Source organism: Pelophylax lessonae (genome assembly GCF_965119305.1).
Source record: "Pelophylax lessonae genome assembly, chromosome: 9".
Lineage (NCBI taxonomy): Eukaryota > Metazoa > Chordata > Amphibia > Anura > Ranidae > Pelophylax > Pelophylax lessonae.
In genome coordinates, this window is record NC_138776.1 from 134082835 (window position 1) to 134101684 (window position 18850).

At 43.1% G+C, this 18850-nt stretch overlaps 2 protein-coding genes across 2 annotated transcripts in view; one reads left to right on the top strand and one right to left on the bottom strand.

Annotated features, from left to right (window-relative positions):
- Nucleotides 1–3043, top strand: part of LRRTM3 (leucine rich repeat transmembrane neuronal 3) — a 159554-nt gene extending 156511 nt beyond the window's left edge. The window contains exon 3 of the mRNA XM_082267660.1: nucleotides 2660–3043. Within this exon, the coding sequence (XP_082123786.1) occupies nucleotides 2660–2671 (12 nt within the window). The 3' untranslated portion in view covers nucleotides 2672–3043. The remainder of the gene's footprint in view (nucleotides 1–2659) is intronic.
- LOC309563254 (ATP-dependent translocase ABCB1-like) overlaps nucleotides 1–18850 on the bottom strand; it is a 94597-nt gene that overhangs the window by 16325 nt on the left and 59422 nt on the right. Inside the window, exons 18-22 of the mRNA XM_082267661.1 lie at nucleotides 18778–18850; nucleotides 18590–18667; nucleotides 8671–8754; nucleotides 6371–6574; nucleotides 1508–1608 (exon numbers count right to left, since the gene is read on the bottom strand). The exon at nucleotides 18778–18850 is cut by the window's right edge and continues 32 nt beyond it. Of these exons, the coding sequence (XP_082123787.1) occupies nucleotides 1508–1608; nucleotides 6371–6574; nucleotides 8671–8754; nucleotides 18590–18667; nucleotides 18778–18850 (540 nt within the window). The remainder of the gene's footprint in view (nucleotides 1–1507; nucleotides 1609–6370; nucleotides 6575–8670; nucleotides 8755–18589; nucleotides 18668–18777) is intronic.

Consider the following 18850-nt stretch of genomic DNA (forward strand, 5'->3'; position numbering starts at 1 on the left):
AGCTGCCTGCAGTGATCATACAACAAAAAAAAACAGGCTGGTTGTATTGAAGTTGATCAATCAATTGACTTCAGTACAACCAGCCTGCTCCTAGATTAATTAAAAATGTGTCTGCTGAACAGGCTGAATTTAGATCTATCTATGGCCGACTTAAGCCATCTTAATTCACTTGTTTAACCCACACAATGGTGTTGATTTATTAAAGATGTATAAGGTTCACTTGGAGCAATAAAACTGTTAACTTTAATCATCCATTCATGTGCAAGGGAAATTATTGTTATTAATATTTTTATTTTCATGCACATCATTGGCTTTTGGAAGTGAACACTGAAATCACTGGACACAGTTGCACCTTTTGTAAATGAAGTCCAATGACTCCACTTGGTTTCATGTTCCATTGGTGTTTATTTAATAAAGCCATATAGCAGAGGCGTAACTAGAACCTACAGGGCCCCGGTGCAAAAAACCATGAAGGGCCCCACGGACCCCTGGCCTGGGCCCTTCCCTTCAATCCTGGGGCTCTTTCCATTGATCCTGGAGACCTTTATACTCATTGTGGGGCCCTTTATTACCGTCCCGCAGCGGGACCCTTTCACAAGATCTGCAGTGGTCCCCCTTCCTGCCATCTTGGGACCTCCACGGTGGTGGATTGCCGGGGCCCGGTTGCAAGTGTGACCTTCGCGGTCCTGGAAGTTCACCCACTGGTGTCAATAGTTTTTATTTTTTGGTACTTTAATTGTATTATTTTTTATCATTTTAGTTTATTTTTTTACAATGTCACTGGCTATGACTCTGTCCATTCATAAAAAGAAGGAGCTGGAAAATTACATATTTACCGACCCCTTCCTGGTTCTCTATTGTGACACATCCCCTGCAGCACCCGGCAGGAGAGGGGATGGAGCACAGTAGGAAGGGGGGGGGGGGACCAGGGGAGCACACAGGGGCCCAGAGACACCAGAACACAAGTGAACTGGATAGGAGGAGTGGAGGGGACAGCATACAGAGGAACCAATCTCCTCCATTTCCCCCTGCAGTTACAGAAGGAAAAAGGAGGACAGTGATTTCTCTACATGCTGCCCCCGCCACCCCTCCAATGCAGGTGTACAGGGGAGCCGCACAGGCCCCCTGGAGCATGGGGCCTGGTTGCAATTGCAACCCCTGTAGTTACGCCCCTGCCATATAGCCTGCTCACGGAGCAAAATACATTTCCATTTTTCAAGGAAATTTTCCCTCAGCTTAGTGAATGAGGTGAGGCTCTGCTGCTAGCAAAGACCCATTTTTGTATTATTTCCTTTCACAATATTGAGCATTCTTTACAACATTAATGCTTTACCACATTTACTAAGCTATCTGAATTTTCCATACAAAGTAAAAATTCACAAAGTAAACCTGCTCTGCTCCTTCAGTAAATTAACCCCACTGTGTCTAGTAATTGAGGTTTTGCATATTTCATTAAAGAACAGATGCAATTTAAAAATTTTTTTTATCATGGTCAAATTCTACTTACTTGTAGGGACCAGTTAGACTTAAATTGTATCGGTTGAAAAAGGCATCTTCTCTTGTCAGAGATACCACAGTTCTTATATTTTCAACACATTCTGTTGAGATCTGCATGAGCAATAAAGATATGATTAAATGATTAAACTTGTTTCTTGAACACACAGAAAAACAAGGCATACGCCGCATAGTAAAATTGGTTGATGCTCACGGTTCTGTGAGTTAACGCCTTTGTCAAGCTCACAGCAGAGAGCAGATATTCAAAACTAGAGATAAATCCTCACATAAACTACATCCAAAAACCCTTCCTATGAATAAATGCATGACAAATAGGAATAAATAAGTGGTGCACATACTGTATAGAAACATACATAGTATATTATGAATGTCAACTCAGTAAAGTGAATGTGTTTGATATTGCTCTGCACATGTTGGGTCCTCAAAGTGAACATATCTTCACTTTATTTACTTAGCTAAGCAAGTATTCTCTATGCAAATCATCCCTAATGACTGCTGTGTAACAAACCCAAAAGCAACAGAAAAAAGGTACAAATGCATTCAGCCAAAAATAATCCCAAGAAGAATAAAAATATCTCCCTACTGGCACATGCACACCACAATTCTCTTTTTTCCTCTTTCCCTTTAGATGTATTAGTGTAGTCACCATTGGTTGTTCTTAATTGTTACTTTATCTACACAATATTGTAATATTTTTCCTTGTCTGAGTTCCGTATTTTGCATTTGTTTTCTGTTGCTTGTTGGGTCAGGCATGCAATTGCCATTGTTTATTAATGTGCGTATCGATTGCAATACGTTTGTATCATGCATTTATTCACGGGGGGTATTTGTTGGATGTGATACGTGTGGGTAAATATCCCTAGCTATATGTGTATGAACCAACCTTGTAAAAGATGTAAATTAAAAATGTATTACCAAAACTTTCCCAGATGGAATGTTTGATTATTATCTCTCTATGAGCATCAAGACTATGCTTTCTTTTTTTGGCGACTGCCCAAACACTTTCAATATTAGTCTATATACCCATATATGTGTAATTACATATAGTCATACCCATACATACACACTACATATACACACACACACACACACCAAAAAATATAGATATAGAGAGATAAAGTATTTTCTTTTTTTTTCTCTTTAGAAATACTGCTGAATATGCCCATGAAGGAGACAGTACAGTGAGTGCACTATTCAATCAATGCATGTACTTTTTGGAGAGTGCCAATTACTTATTGTTATGATTATGGATTGTCCAATACATTCTCTCTGACAAAAATGAAGCTGTAAATTGGATCAGCGGGTATAAATCATTCAGAAATGGGAATATTCCACATGAGAAGAATGTTAAGTGCCGGTGTCAGCTTTAATTGGGTTCTGGTATAAAGGACATTGATGGACTGTTAGAAGAAAAACTTTACTGAAAAGATTATAGTTAAAATAGTTGTACTTGCCATACTGACCATAGGACGATAAAAAAACAGAGCTCTACTGTAATTCCTAGCCACCAGAATAGGACCCTGCTGTGCATACTACCCACTAGACTATTCCTATGCGGTGTATACTGTTCAAAAGATTGCTCTGCTGTGTTTTCTATGCACCAGATTAGAGTTATGATATATATATATATATATATATATATATATATTTTTTATATATATATATATATATATATATATATATACACATATATATATACGTACATACATACATATACACACACATACTGGCCAACAGAGCATACAAATGCATAGGAGGAACATAGAATGCTTAATAAAAAAACAAGGCAGCTCATACACAGCAAAGTTTCCAACGATGGCCACCCAACAAAATTTCAAACCATAAAAAGGTATGAGACCTAAACCAAATTAAAGACTCCAAAGGAATTTTAATTGTTGGTAAAAAATTATTTTTAGATTACTTTTTTTTTAAAAGCAATAACTATCATCTTGGGAGTATTTCATCTGGATTTATTCTGGTTCTCCTTTGTGAATTTCTATGGTTTGAGATACTGTTGGATGCCCATCATGGCAAGCCTTGCCTCTTAGCGCATGTTGTTTTGGAGTCCCTACTTTGTATACTGTTCACCAGAGCAGAGCTCTGCCATGTATACTGTTCACCAGAGCAGAGCTCCGCCATGTATACTGTTCACCAGAGCAGAGCTCCGCCATGTATACTGTTCACCAGAGCAGAGCTCCGCCATGTATACTGTTCACCAGAGCAGAGCTCCGCTGTGTATACTGTTCACCAGAGCAGAGCTCTGCCATGTATACTGTTCACCAGAGCAGAGCTATGCCATGTATACTGTTCCCCAGAGCAGAGCTCCGCCATGTATATTGTTCACCAGAGCAGAGAGCCGCTATATATACTGTTCACCAGAGCAGAGCTCTGCTATGTATACTGTTCACGAGAGCAGAGCTCTGCTATGTATACTGTTCACCAGCGCAGAGCTCTGCTATGTATACTGTTCACCAGAGCAGAACTCTGCTATGTATACTGTTCACCAGAGCAGAGCTCTGCCATGTATACTGTTCACCAGAGCAGAGCTCTGCCTTGTATACTGTTCACCAGAGCAGAGCTCTGCTATGTATACTGTTCACCAGAGCAGAGCTCTGCTATGTATACTGTTCACCAGAGCAGCGCTCTGCTATGTATACTGTTCACCAGAGCAGAGCTCTGCTATGTATACTGTTTACCAGAGCAGAGCTCTGCCATGTATACTGTTCACCAGAGCAGAGCTCTGCTATGTATACTGTTCACCAGAGCAGAGCTCTGCTATGTATACTGGTCACCAGAGCAGAGCTCTGCTATGTATACTGGTCACCAGAGCAGAGCTCTGCTATGTATACTGTTCACCAGAGCAGAGCTCTGCTATGTATACTGTTCACCAGAGCAGAGCTCTGCTATGTATACTGGTCACCAGAAAAGAGCTCTAATATATATACTGTTCACCAGAGCAGAGCTCTGCTATGTTTTCTGGTATACTGGGCATACCCAGTGCTTCTCTGCTGTATGTATTACCTAAAAGAACAGAGCTTTGCTAAATACACAAATCGCCACCGTCTGCTTTGTTGCATTTTCTAGCCCAGGATCGTGTTTATTCTGCAATAAATTCCCTAAGGAGTTTGGTTTTTTTTGAGCATGGGTAAACATATTTCCCCTGCTATTTTTTTTCATTAGATTGAACAGAGCTGTCAATTTTGCGCTCTCTGTGGAAATAAAATGCAACCTCACCTGGGCTTAAAACTTTTTATTATATTAAGTGTCATACAAAACCTCCTACGGTATTGTTTAGTCAAGTGTTTCTGCACGTGTCATTGAGACTTGAAGAATAGCTGTCTTGGGAGAAAAACAGTTCTAATATAACGTATACCTAATCATACCTTATAGGCTTATACCCATGGGCACTTTTAGTGGGAGCAAATGCCAGCACATGATGTACTTACTGGTGATAAATAGCACCATATTTGTGTAATGATGGTATAAAAAGGATGTTTGTGGGGTCTAACTCAGTAAATAAAAAGTCATGTTGACAGAATATAAAAATGCTTTGGATATTGCTAAGGGATAGTATTATGGCAATAAATAAATAATACACTTTTCAGCATCTGTTTTTAAAGCATTTAAGCCGTTCTCAACAACTGCCGATCACGCAGTTTACATCCTGCTCTTCTAAGGCTAGCCATACATGGCCCAACTTTTGGCGGATTCCTGCTGAATTGGCTGAAATTAAATCAGTATGTAGTTCCATCGGCACTACTCAGCTTAACAAACTGTGGCTAAAAAAAGGACCTAGGCTGAAAATTGTAGACAACTGGTGACTTCATCAAACCAGATTCAGGCCACTATTTTAGTATTTAGACAGCCAGAGATACTGCTCAGCGTCCTCAATACCAGCATGTTTCTTCAATTACAAACATTGTGGCAAAAATCATCTTATGGAGTCTACCTTTAAAAAAATGATTATTTTTGGGGGTCTCTGTACTGTGCTGGTATTTATTCTATATCTATTTAATTAACAGAAGGTAAGGGGGAACCTTTTTTTTTTTTTTTTATTAAAAAAAATAAATAAGCACAGTGGTTATTAAATAACACCAAAAGAAAAAAAATTATATAAAACTATTTTGGACGTGGTTTTGAATGATAAGAGTAATTGTCAGTCAAACTATCACAGCACAGAAAACTAAAAAAATTGCCTGGAATTAAGGAGGATTGCAGGCTGGTACTAAAGGGGTGAAAGTAGTGAATACAGTCTATCACAAAAATTTCAACCCAGCCCATCTTTGGTAGAATGTCTAAACTTGTAACTACTAAGTGGAACTACTACATCATCAGTACCATAACAGCAGAAAGGTCTATGGAGAAGCTACAGCAAGCGTTATTGTCATTAAATCAGGGCTGGTTGATGCTGAGCAGTTACAGCTCATAACAAATGATAGTAACCTGCATACTATAGAAAATACTACATTAGTTTGACAACCATTGTAGTACAACAGTATAGCATAATTTAAATAAGGCATTTAAAAAAAAAAAAAAAAAGTTAAAGACACAGATTTACTATAATAGATAATAAAAAGAAAACCGTATTCCACAAGTGACATTGATTTTATTGCACCTTTAACAAACTCACTAACAAGGTTTACAAATGTTGGTAAATGTGCACTTGTTTTCCTAATGGAATGTATTATTTCTCTAAGGGGCATTTCGTGGCTCTCATAAATTACCCTTTAAGCTATCCATGTGTTTGATTATTTCATTATCAACCCTAATTTTTTTTCTTAGTGAAATATATTGAAAGGGGAATAAGGCATTAAACGTCATTTTCGATCACATTTTGACAATCAAGCGGACTTACTCTTCCAGCATCCTCTAAAGCTTTTTGATCCTTTGATGCATGGCCAGTCATTGATTTCATCCTAATAAAATTTGCACCAATCAAGAATGGTATACAGGCCAAAATAAGCAAGGTCAGCTGCCAGCCATAAACAAATGCAATTATGATTGCCGTAAGAAGAGTGCACACCGAAATGGTAAGCAAACCCAACCGACTGCCAGTCATCTAGAGAAAGAAGAACAAAGTCAAATCATTTCTGTGAAATCAAGACCTGCTCTAGGTAAAGTAACTGCTGTAAAATATGTAATTCATTGGTACAAGAAGGCACAATAACGGAAAAGAAAAAATAGCATATGTAAGGATTGTTTTTGTACTGACACAAAGACAAGATCAGTCAGGGTTGCAAGTTAATTAATGTAGAACTTAGCATAAAAAGATATATCGATCAATTACATAGTTTATATTTTTCAGAGATTTGCCCTATAAGCAATTAAACCATGGAAAACAGAAATGCACACAGAACTGTAAATAATAAAGGAACTTTAATATATAAATCCTCATAGTGGCTTTTTGTCATTTGGTCATCAATTCTCTATATTTAAAGCATGAATCCTATATACACACATACTATGTATATATTATATATATATATATATATATATAATATATATATATATATATATATATATATATATATATATATATATTATAATATATAAAATATATAATAATGATGTTATTATTTTAAGTTTCAAGGTGAATTTAACCAATGTAAATACATACACACACACATATACATACATACATACACAGTAAAAGAGGAAGCGAACTTTAAGTGTTTGTTACCTCAATATTTCATATTCCTGATATGTGACTGATATACTATGTACTTGTATGAAAACGTCTCCTGTTGTCTTTGTATTGTTTTCTTTGTGTGAAATCCCTGGTGTTCCTGCCAGTCCCTCTGCTTTCTTATTAAAAACTGACCACACTAATTAGGAGAACACATTGTGGTCAGATCTCTAGCTGTACTGGTATCTCAGCCTCTAATGATCAGGCTTGTCTTGACACCCCCCCCCCCCCCCCCCCCATCGTGCAGCCATTTACTGGGAAGATCAGTGTATGCTGCTTCTCCTCCCCCAAGCTCTTATGCAGCTGAAAACAGAGGGGAAAAAGGGGATTATTTTATATATATATATATATATATATATATATATATATATATATATATATATATATATATATTTTTTTTTTTTTTTTTTTATTTATTTATAAAACAATGTTTTGCCTTTCATTTCTATTTTAAACTGAATGGTTTGTTTTACAAGGTGATCGTTTACAATCATTTTAAACAATTTTATTACCATGTGCATGTATTATCCAGTTTTCTATGTATATTTTATATTTATGTACAGGAGGATATTCATTTTGAGAGCACAGAGGCTAAATATTGCTGGTCTCTAAACTATTCATAAATAAAATGTTAAGTGTCTAAAGCCAAAATGTTTTGTTTACTTTTAGACACAGAGGGAAAAGGGAAAAAGTTAAACTCCAGTTGGGTCTATCGCACTTATTAAAGCGAATGTATGAAGATGGGCCTTTGGCCAGCCTGTATTTGTAGGAGGAATCTGGGGGGGTATATATTCCTCCTCTTGTGGCAGAGGCACATTATGGTTTGTTTCCTTCTGGTTCTCTCCCACCCGTACCCCCCCCCCTTTTTTAATATATTTTCAGACACCTGTATACTTAGAGAATACCCTCTTTTAGGTATACTGACCAGCACGACTTTGGCTGTGGTAGTTACAGATATCACACTTTTAGTTGAAGACTCAGACTACAAATATATATATATATATATATATATATATATATATATATATATATATATAGATAGATTTTTTTTTTTTTTTTACTCTTTACCTAAAAAAAACATACAGCACATGAGAAGAGGGGGGGGGGAGGAGAGTCACTCTTCTGGATCATTTAGCTGGGTGCATAGATTTCAGCCTGATCTGTTGAACTCTGTACTCAACGGTTCTTTTCAACAGAATAATTAAGAATTAATAGGTAAAAATGAGGCTAAAGTTCTATTTACAGGCTGAAAAATACAGAATGCTCCTATGGAATATTTTATACACAAGTAAGAAATATTTTTTATAAAGTTTACATTCAGCTTCCTAAACCCAATAAAGGAAATGTATAAAAGATAACTGTGCATTCTCTACATTAGTAGCTAATTAAACATAGTTATAAACACCCACCAGTTGATATGGATACATTACAAATCAGTGCTTTGAAATAGATTCATTATTTACACCTACCCCTTTCACTTGAGAAGCATCTGTTGCAAGTCTGGTTAGCAAAACTCCAACTGCATTAGCATGATCATCAAAGAACCCAATTTCCTGTTAGAAAAGACAAATTGTCCTTTAATGCCAACATTTCTACATTATTCAGCAGATATGTTATCATTCCGCTTACAAATTAAGCACTTAATTATCCTACAGTAACCAGAAATGAATGATGTAATTGGGTGTGTGTACATAAACCTCATTCACTTTTCAGTGTTGCCTGTGTCCCATTTAGTGAGGATTTCCCCCACCTTTTGTTCCAGAGAAACCAGAGCAAGGGTCTAGGTTAATAAAGGTCACAAATAGGAATAAAAACTTGATATAGGTCCTAACCTTTCCCGAAGTTTTTGTTGCTGTATATATCCCTGTTCAAGAGATTTTGCATTTACCCAAAGAAGAACAAACATTAGGATACTAAACAGGGAGGACTGTTGGCCAAGACCTATCCATCACAATTTGGCTTAGCAAAGCAAAGAATGTTATGGGAACTATGAAAAAAGTTTGGGGAACAACAAAGTAGAGCTTGTACATATATTTATGTCTGTATCTTGTCAGCATTGGTGTATGGCGCTACAAAACTATACTGATCTGGTCAAGCTCATCTTTTCATACTTTCATATGTAAAGCTTTACATATGTTTTGGCCACAAAAGATGTTAGGATATGATTTACTTATTATGGATAATGGACATCTTGATGGAGGATATGGCCATCATCATTATGCAGGTATTGGCCATATCTATTTTGGTAATTATAGAGATTACCTATTAAAATTACCCATTACTAAAGTCCAGAAATATAGGGCAGGACAGAACATCATAAAATAGCACAGTGCTGCATTGTTCAGGGGAAACTTATTAACTTAGAACAGACATGGGACAGAGTTGCAAGATTAGCCAATGACAAAGTAGAAGACAACATTTGCTATTGCTTTAAAAGCAGAAATAAATACAGAGAAAAATGCTAGTAGGAGTAGTCACGCTAAATTACCAATTTCCTTTTTTAGTAGCAATGCTTTGTGAATGAACCATGCTGCTCACAAGAGTGCAGTGCTCACTCTCAGCATGTGCAAAATGCAGAAGATTGGTTCTCCGTTTCACGATGGTACAACTTCATTGTACATCCCTATGGATTATGGAGGAAGAAGCTGGCAGCAGGATGAGCTTCTGTGAACATGTAGATCTGAGGGAGAGCACAGAGCTGTCATCATTGAAGCAGAGAAAACGTAGAGATAAGTTTACCTTACTTTGGAAGAAATGTGTGCATTCTTGCACATTACTGCAAGTGCTACTCCTGCTCCCCGCTGAACTCCAGGTGAACAGCAAAAGGAGTTGGTTTTGCTCTCCATCCAGTTTTGGAGACTTACACAGTTCTAACACAAAGCACCAGCAGGAGAGGGGACCTTATCTTGCTAATGTATAGGAATCACAGAGCGCTTCTGTGAGAGCAGACAGGCTTTTCAGCACCCAATGTTGGCCTCCTGTGTGAATGAATGGCGTTTTTGCTGGCCGCTCTTCCAGATAGCAGAAGAAATTTCATTTAGGATTATGTAAATGATTCTTAATGTTATGTAATAACAGGTTTACACTGTACTTAGAGGAGCCTTCCTTTTTCTTTTTTATGGACTTTATCTTGCTATTCTGTTGTTTTACTTTTACATACAGCCCCATGTACCACCCTGTCAAGGTCTTACCTTGCCCTCCTGTTGGCAGCCATTTTGAACATGTGCAGACTGCTGCCTCTTTTAAACTCGGATTGCATCATAACTTGCCTGCTGCTTGGGGTTGCACAGTGATGATGCTGCACACCTGACTATATCAATCACCTTATGGGTTGCAATCCTTGCCCTTGTGTTTGTGCTCCAATGTGTATTACTGCTAGCAGCCTTATGTTCTTTGTGTTCCCCCGTGTATGACTCTGGCTGTTTCTGATCTCGCTCCTCACTCTTGTTGTGCGTTTGTTGTTTGGTCCAATAAACTGCTTTAGTTTACCTGCATCTCTGTGTGGTCTGGTTTCCTGGCATCCTGACAGTATACAAAGGCCATGAATCCTGACGATGCAGGTACTCCCACACTCCCCATGCTGGTTACCATGCTCGATCAACAAGATCACCTTTTGGGTCAGTTCGCGTTGCAGATGTTGCATGCATGTACAGCACACCTTGCTGCTGCTAGGCTGGTGGTTCCTCCTGTTGCTACTCCTGCAATTGCAGCTGAAGTCATTGTTACCAGGGAGAGGACTGGTTCAGCCCCCTTCCGCAGCGCTATGGGGTGAACCGAGTCAGTGTCGTGGCTACCTAAACCAAGTGGGCATTTATTATGAGATGGTCCCTCAGGCGTTTCCTTTTGATAGGTCCATGGTGGGCTTCCTAATTTTGTTGCTCTTGGACAAGGCCTTGTCCTGGGCGAATCCCTTATGAGAGAACAATAATCCTGTGATACTCGATCACCCGAGTATTGTTGCCTACTTTCATAGGGTATTCGATGTGCCTGCTCGCCCTGCCTCTGCTGGAAAGCTGCTCATGTCTATTAGCAACAGGGTATACGAACCGATGCCAAGTATGCCATTGAATTTTGTACCCTGGCAGCAGAGGTGGGCTGGAATAAATAATGAGGTTCTGGTGGCTGTCTTCTCTCTGATGCATTGAAGGACGAGATTGTGGCCAAGGATCTAGCTGACGAGCTTGAGGCTCTCATTTCCTTCCTGATTTTGATCAATACCAGGCTCAGGGAGAGACCATAGTTTAAGGAGTGCCTCCCTCACCTCACACGCCTCCTGGGGATGGTGTGTCTGGCTGTGAACACATGCAACTGGTGTTCACTCACCTACCGAGGCTGAGTGGGCCCTTAGGAGGAGGGAGGGCAATGCCTGTATTCTGGTCTCGGTGGGCATTTCCTGAATTCTTATCCGACCCATCCGGGAAACGCTCACACCTAAGGTCCTGTCAGGGGCAGATCTTAGGTGGAATTTCCTTGTCCCGGTTTCCCTTAAAGATAAACTGCTAATCACAGTCGTCCTCTCCTGGGCAGAGGGTTCGGTAGTTACTCAGGCGTTGGTAGACTCCGGTGCTGCCGGTTATTTTATTGACAATACGTTTGTTGCTGCAAATTCCATACGTTTGCTGCCTCGTGTTTCTCCACTGGTTATCGAGACGATTGATGGCAGACCCCTGCAACTGGTACAAGTTACCCACGAGACTGTTCTAGTTGATGTGGCGATAGGGGCTGTTCACTGGAAGGAGTCGACCTGTTTCCAGGTTATTTCGTCCCTGCACTATTTCATTGTTTTGGTGTACCCTTGGCTTCAGAAACACAATCTGACCTTTGGTGGCAGTTGATCGAGATCCTTTCTTGGTCTCCACAGTGTGGCGCTGTTTTGTTTAAATGGGCCTGTTAGGGTACTTTGTACCTCCTCTGATTCAGTGTTGGCAACTGAAAATCGTGAGATGTATTTGACAAGGTGCACACTGGTACCCTTCCTCCTCATCGTCTGTACGATTATGCTATAGACTTGCAACCAGGTGCCATTCCCCCTCTAGGCAGGGTTTATCCTCTCTCAGTTGCGGAGAATAAGGCCATGGAGGAGTACGTTGCGGATGTGCTTGCCCGGGGGCACATTTGCAAGTCTAATTCTCCAACAGGTGCCGGTTTTCTCTTCGTAAATAAAAAAGGGGGGCGAGTTGAGACCTTGCATTGATTACAGGGGCCTCAATCTCATCACGGTCAAGAACGCATACCAGATTCCATTGACTACTGAGTTGTTCGACCACCTCAAGGGAGCAACGGTCTTTACCAAGCTTGACCTAAGGCCCACGTAATTAACTTAGGGTATATATACACACACACACACACATACATATATATATATATATATATATATATATATATATATATATATATATATATATATATATATATATATATATACACACACATGCACACATATAGGTGTGAAAGGAGCGGAACCCCATCCCTGCGCTACTAAAAATTATAAGAAAAATTATCTTATCTTTCTGGAGGTCACCCTGACATGGATGAGTTCGGTCACCCTGGCATAGCAGTCAGAGTCAGTTCAACCTAAACTACACTACGGTCACCCTGACACCTAACACTTTCCCTACAGAAACTAGATTATTGAATCTAACTATAGTGGTATATAGTACCCTAACTACACCGCATATCCCTTTCCTCACACTAATAATTGCAAAATGACACTGGAGCAGCAGGAGTAACAGAAATGCTTCCACTCTCTTCCACAGCCTCTCTATTACAGTGCTAGAGATTTGGAGGGGCTAGGTTATATACTGGGGGGCGTATTCACTACTGATTGGCCTCTGGACCCCGTAGTCAATCCAATCACATTCCTAGCAGACTCCTGCCCCCTCAATTGGCTTTTACTGACGTTTCTGGTCCAATCACGGGCTTTTAAAGCCCAGTTCCTGTCCCATTGCATTTTGGGCGGTTCTGGTGGCCGAATTCCGAACATTTACCGCAAAAAGTTCGGAATTCGACCGAATTTCGAACAGCCAATGTTCGGGTCAAACCGATGGTCGACCCGAACCGTTCGATCATCCCTAGTCCTGGGCTATTTCTGTCAGTTCTGGTGGCTGTCTCTCTGCACTGATGTTGCTGCGTACATGGCTGCTTGTTCGGTCTGTGCCCACAACAAATCTCCTCGGCACCTTCCCTTGGGCTTACTGCATCCCATTCCCTGTTTTCATCTGCCCATGGATTTTTTTGTGGAACTCTCAAGGTTACACGGTTACACGGTTATTGACCAGTTCCTCAAGATGTGCCACTGTGTTCCATTTAAGAGGCTGCCTACCGCTCAGGAGCTTGTCTCTATGTTTGCCAGGGAAGTCATCTATTTACAGGGGTTGCCTAAGGAGATTGTCCCAGACTGTTGTAGCCAGTTCGTCTCTAGGTTCTTTTGTGCCTTTTGCTCCCAGTTGGGTATTAGACTCCCCTTCTCCTCGACCTACCGTCCGCAGTCCAATGGTGCGGTTGAGCATTCCAAACAAGCTCTAGAGCAATTTATCTGCTGCTATATCTCTGATCATCAGGACAATTGGGTGATCTGATACCCTGGGGGGGAGTTTGCAAGGAACTCTTATGGGTTCCAACCCGCATTCTCGCCACAGGAAATCCCGGCTGTGGAGGATCAACTTTGTGCCCTCTGTTCCGCTTGGGTGCAGATTCAAGAGTCTTTACGGGTCTCTGCACAGCATCGGAAGCTCTAGGCAGACCAGAGACGTTCATCTGCTCCATCTTACCAGGTCAGGGAGAGTGTGTGGTTGTCGACCCGTAATCTCAACCTCAGGATGCCCATTCCAAAACTGATAACCTGCTTTTTTGGGCCTTTTCACATCCTCCATAAGGTGAACCCATTGGCCTATGCCCCTGGTCTTCCCCCTGGCATGCGTATCGCCAATGTCTTTCATGTGTCACTTTTGAAGCCACTGGTTTGCAGTCGCTATACTTCCTCACTTCCTAGCTCTCATCTCATTCCTGTGGGCAATCATGAGGAGCATGAGGCTAGCAGCATCTAGGGATCTCATCTGTTCCCAGGTCAGGGTCAATACCTGGGGCACTGGAAGGGTTATGGTCCTGAGGAGCGCTCCTGGGTTCCCACCACTGATGTTCATAGAGATAGGTGTTGGGCGCTTCTAACCAAAAAAGAAGAGGGGGGATCCACCACAACAAAGGGGCACAGGGGATTTCCCCAAGTTCTTAAAATGCACTGTCCAAATGGCCGGGTACAAGGCAGCACTGGCGGTAAACTTCGGGAATTCCGCTGGCAGGAGTAAGAGGAAAAACAGGCACCACTGTATTAAGCCAAAAGATTTATTGCACACAATTACAGTAGTAACTTACATTAAAGTAAAAGCCAGTCCATGTAGGAGCATCTGTTTCCGCACTATCCGGCCGTCCACCAGCCCGGAAGTGGCGTCGTAGGAAGCTAGTCCGAGGAGCTGGTTTCGCCGGAAGCCGCAGTGGAACGCAGGCTACCGGAAATGACGCAACGCGTTTCGGAGCATGCGTACTCGGCTCCTTCTTCAAGCGTAAGTGGCCGCCACCTACAGTCAGGTTTATGTAGGGCAGCCTACGATCGGTTGTCATAGACTCTAGTCGAAGCTTTTCTACTTATTTTGCAGACTGCTGGCGGGTACTTCTGGTAGTTACTGCTGGCGGGTACTTCTGGCAGTTACTGCTGGCGGGTACTTCTGGCAGTTACTGCTGGCGGGTACTTCTGGCAGTTACTGCTGGCGGGTACTTCTGGCAGTTACTGCTGGCGGGTAATGCTGGTCATGCGGATACTGAAAAGTGCCATGTAGCCATCACTGGAGTTCATACATGTAGACAGGAAGTCGCTGCAAAGAGCCTGCAGGAGATCAGCATCACTTTTTGTTATTCTGAAGAAATCCAGGGAACAAACCTGGATTTCTTCAGAATAACAAAAAGTGATGCTGATCTCCTGCAGGCTCTTTGCAGTGACTTCCTGTCTACATGTATGAACTCCATGGCTACATGGCACTTTTCAGTATCTGCATGACCAGCATTACCCGCCAGCAGTAACTGCCAGAAGTACCCGCCAGCAGTAACTGCCAGAAGTACCCGCCAGCAGTAACTGCCAGAAGTACCCGCCAGCAGTAACTACCAGAAGTACCCGCCAGCAGTCTGCAAAATAAGTAAAAATGCTTCGACTAGAGTCTATAACAACCGATCGTAGGCTGCCCTACATAAACCCGACTGTAGGTGGCGGCCACTTACGCTTGAAGGAGCCGAGTACGCATGCTCCGAAACGCGTTTCCGGTAGCCTGCGTTCCACTGCGGCTTCCGGCGAAACCAGCTCCTCGGACTAGCTTCCTATGACGCCAGTTGCGGGCTGGTGGACGGCCGGATAGTGCGGAAACAGATGCTCCTACATGGACTGGCTTTTACTTTAATGTAAGTTACTACTGTAATTGTGTGCAATAAATCTCTTGGCTTAATACAGTGACGCCTGTTTTTCCTCTTACCACTGATGTTCATGCTCCCTCCCTTCTCCTCCCTCAGAAACCATTTTTTGCTCCACAACGCAGGGGCCATTGAGGGGAGGGTACTGTCAAGGTCTTGCCTTGCCCTCCTGTTGGCAGCCATCTTGGACATGTGCAGACTTGTGCCCAGTGGTGGGATTCAAAAATTTTAGTAACCAGTTCCGACTTTCCCAGCAGAATGACCAGCGTGCCCCCTTTTAATGCACAGTGACCAGCGTGCCCCCTTTCAATGCACAGTGACCAGCGTGCCCCCTTTCAATGCAGAGAGACCAGCGTGCCCCCCTTTCAATGCACAGTGACCAGCGTGCCCCCCTTTCAATGCAGAGAGACCAGCGTGCCCCCCTTTCAATGCACAGTGACCAGCGTGCCCCCCTTTCAATGCACAGTGACCAGCGTGCCCCCCTTTCAATGCAGTGACCAGTGTACATGCCCCCTTCAATGCACAGTGACCAGTGTGCCCCCCTTTCAATGCAGAGAGACCAGCGTGCCCCCCTTTCAATGCAGTGACCAGTGTACATGCCCCCTTCAATGCACAGTGACCAGCATGCCCCCCTTTCAATGCAGAGAGACCAGCGTGCCCCCTTTCAATGCACAGTGACCACAGCATTGCCCCCAATGATTGCAGAGTGCCAGCCACAGCATTGCCCCCAATGATTGCAGAGTGCCAGCCACAGCATTGCCCCTAATGATTGCAGAGTACCAGCCACAGGATTGCCCCTAATGATTGCAGCGTGCCAGCCACAGCATTGCCCCCAATGATTGCAGCGTGCCAGCCACAGCATTGCCCCCAATGATTGCAGAGTGCCAGCCACAGCATTGCCCCCAATGATTGCAGAGTGCCAGCCACAGCATTGCCCCCAATGATTGCAGAGTGCCAGCCACAGCATTGCCCCCAATGATTGCAGAGTGCCAGCCACAGCATTGCCCCCAATGATTGCAGAGTGCCAGCCACAGCATTGCCCCCAATTGCAGAGTGCCAGCCAAAGCATTGCCCCAAATTGCAGAGTGCCAGCCACAGCATTGCCCCCAATTGCAGAGCGCCAGCCACAGCATTGCCCAATGATTGCAGAGTGCCAGCCACAGCATTGCCCCCAATGATTGCAGAGTGCCAGCCACAGCATTGCCCCAAATTGCAGAGCGCCAGCCACAACATTGCCCCCAATTGCAGAGCGCCAGCCACAACATTGCCCCCAATTGCAGAGTGCCAGCCACAGCATTGCCCAATGATTGCAGAGTGCCAGCCACAACATTGCCCCCTATTGCAGAGTGCCAGCCACAGCATTGCCCCCAATTGCAGAGCGCAAGCCACAATATTGCCCCCAATTGCAGAGCGCCAGCCACAGCATTGCCCCCTATTGCAGAGTGCCAGCCACAGCATTGCCCCCCAATTGCAGAGTGCCAGCCACAGCATTGCCCCCTATTGCAGAGCGCCAGCCACAACATTGCCCCCAATTGCAGAGTGCCAGCCACAACATTGCCCCCAATTGCAGAGTGCCAGCCACAACATTGCCCCCAATTGCAGAGTGCCAGCCACAACATTGCCCCCTATTGCAGAGCGCCAGCCACAGCATTGCCCCCTATTGCAGAGCGCCAGCCATAGCATTGCCCCCAATTGCAGAGCGCCAGCGATCCCCCCCCCGGAAGACCCATGCACTTACCTCACGGACGGTCTCGCAGTCGGCTCCCCGCGTCTCCAAGTCCTCCCGCGGCGCCTCCTCCTCGTCCAATGGCACGGTGTTTGCCTTTCGGCCAATCAGGAAGCGGGAGGACCCGCTCCCTGATTGGCCAGGAGGTGGATCATGTGACAATAGCGAATTCTCATTCGCTATTGGCACAGAATGGGCGGGTCTGGCCGCACTGCTCCGCCCCCCGGCTGCCACATCTGCCCGAGCGCGGGACATTCAATTGTCCTGCGTAGACGCGCAGAGGGATTCAGCCGGTTCTGCGAACTTGCAGAAAGTTAGCAACCGGTTCTATGGAACCGGTGCGAACCGGCTGAATCCCACCACTGCTTGTGCCTCTTATAAACTCTGATTGCATCATCACTTGCCTGCTGCTTGGGTGTCGCACAGTGATAATGCTGCACACCTGACTATATCAATCATCTGATGGGTTGCAGTCCTTGCCATTGCGTTTGTGCTCCAAGGTGTATTACTGCTAGCAGACTTTTGTTCTCCATGTTCCTCCATGTATAACCAGGCTTGGCTGATGACTCTCCTGGCTCTCGACTCTGCATTGGCAGACTACCTGCTTCTGGACTCGATCCCGGCTTGGAGGACTACCCGCTTCTAAGCTTGACCCCGGCTTGGATGGCTACCTGCTTCTGGACTTGACCACAGCTGTTCCTGATCTCGTTCCTAACTCTTGTTGTGCTTTTATTGTTGTTTGCTCCAATAAACTGCTTCATTTTACCTGCATCTCCGTGTGGTCTGGTTTCCTGGCAGCCTGACATACCCCCACTCTGACTAGACACTAGCCAGTAAAAGAGGAAGGAGCATGGTGATGGGTCTTTCTCTCTGCCACTCTGCTCTCTCCTCTTGCAATTTTCTCTTTGCACTCCACCTGGTTGGCTGCTTGAACTGTTTCTCACTCCCTCTCTCAAACTTCTGCTGTACAGTCTGAATAGTAGACTGTAAGGGACTATACTGAGTCAAATTCAGGTACCTGCACTGCTTGCATTTAAAAAAAAATATGATTAATGATATATTCATGATTACAGCCAACAATTTATTTGTGTCCTTTATATCTGCATGGAGTTCACCTTAAACGCCCCCACGCCACAATTAGATTGCCTTTATGTGATTCAATATTCTCCTGCAGGAAAATAAATAGAGGTTCTTTGTGTAGTACTTACCTGACGGAGTAGTGCCTTAAAAGATAATGACCTTAATCTCAGGGTTAAATTTTCTCCAGATATTCCAAAAGAGAAACCCTGAAAGAAAAATAAACATTATTCTTGTCTATTGTAGTCTTTGTCTAAGTTTGTATGGAAAGCATGTATAACGGAAAGTTAATTTTAAAAATAAAGAAAAGTATACATACCATGATGACATAAACAATTAGACTGATCACCCCCAGCAGAAGGAACATTAGAGACAGTAAAACTGTTCTTTGA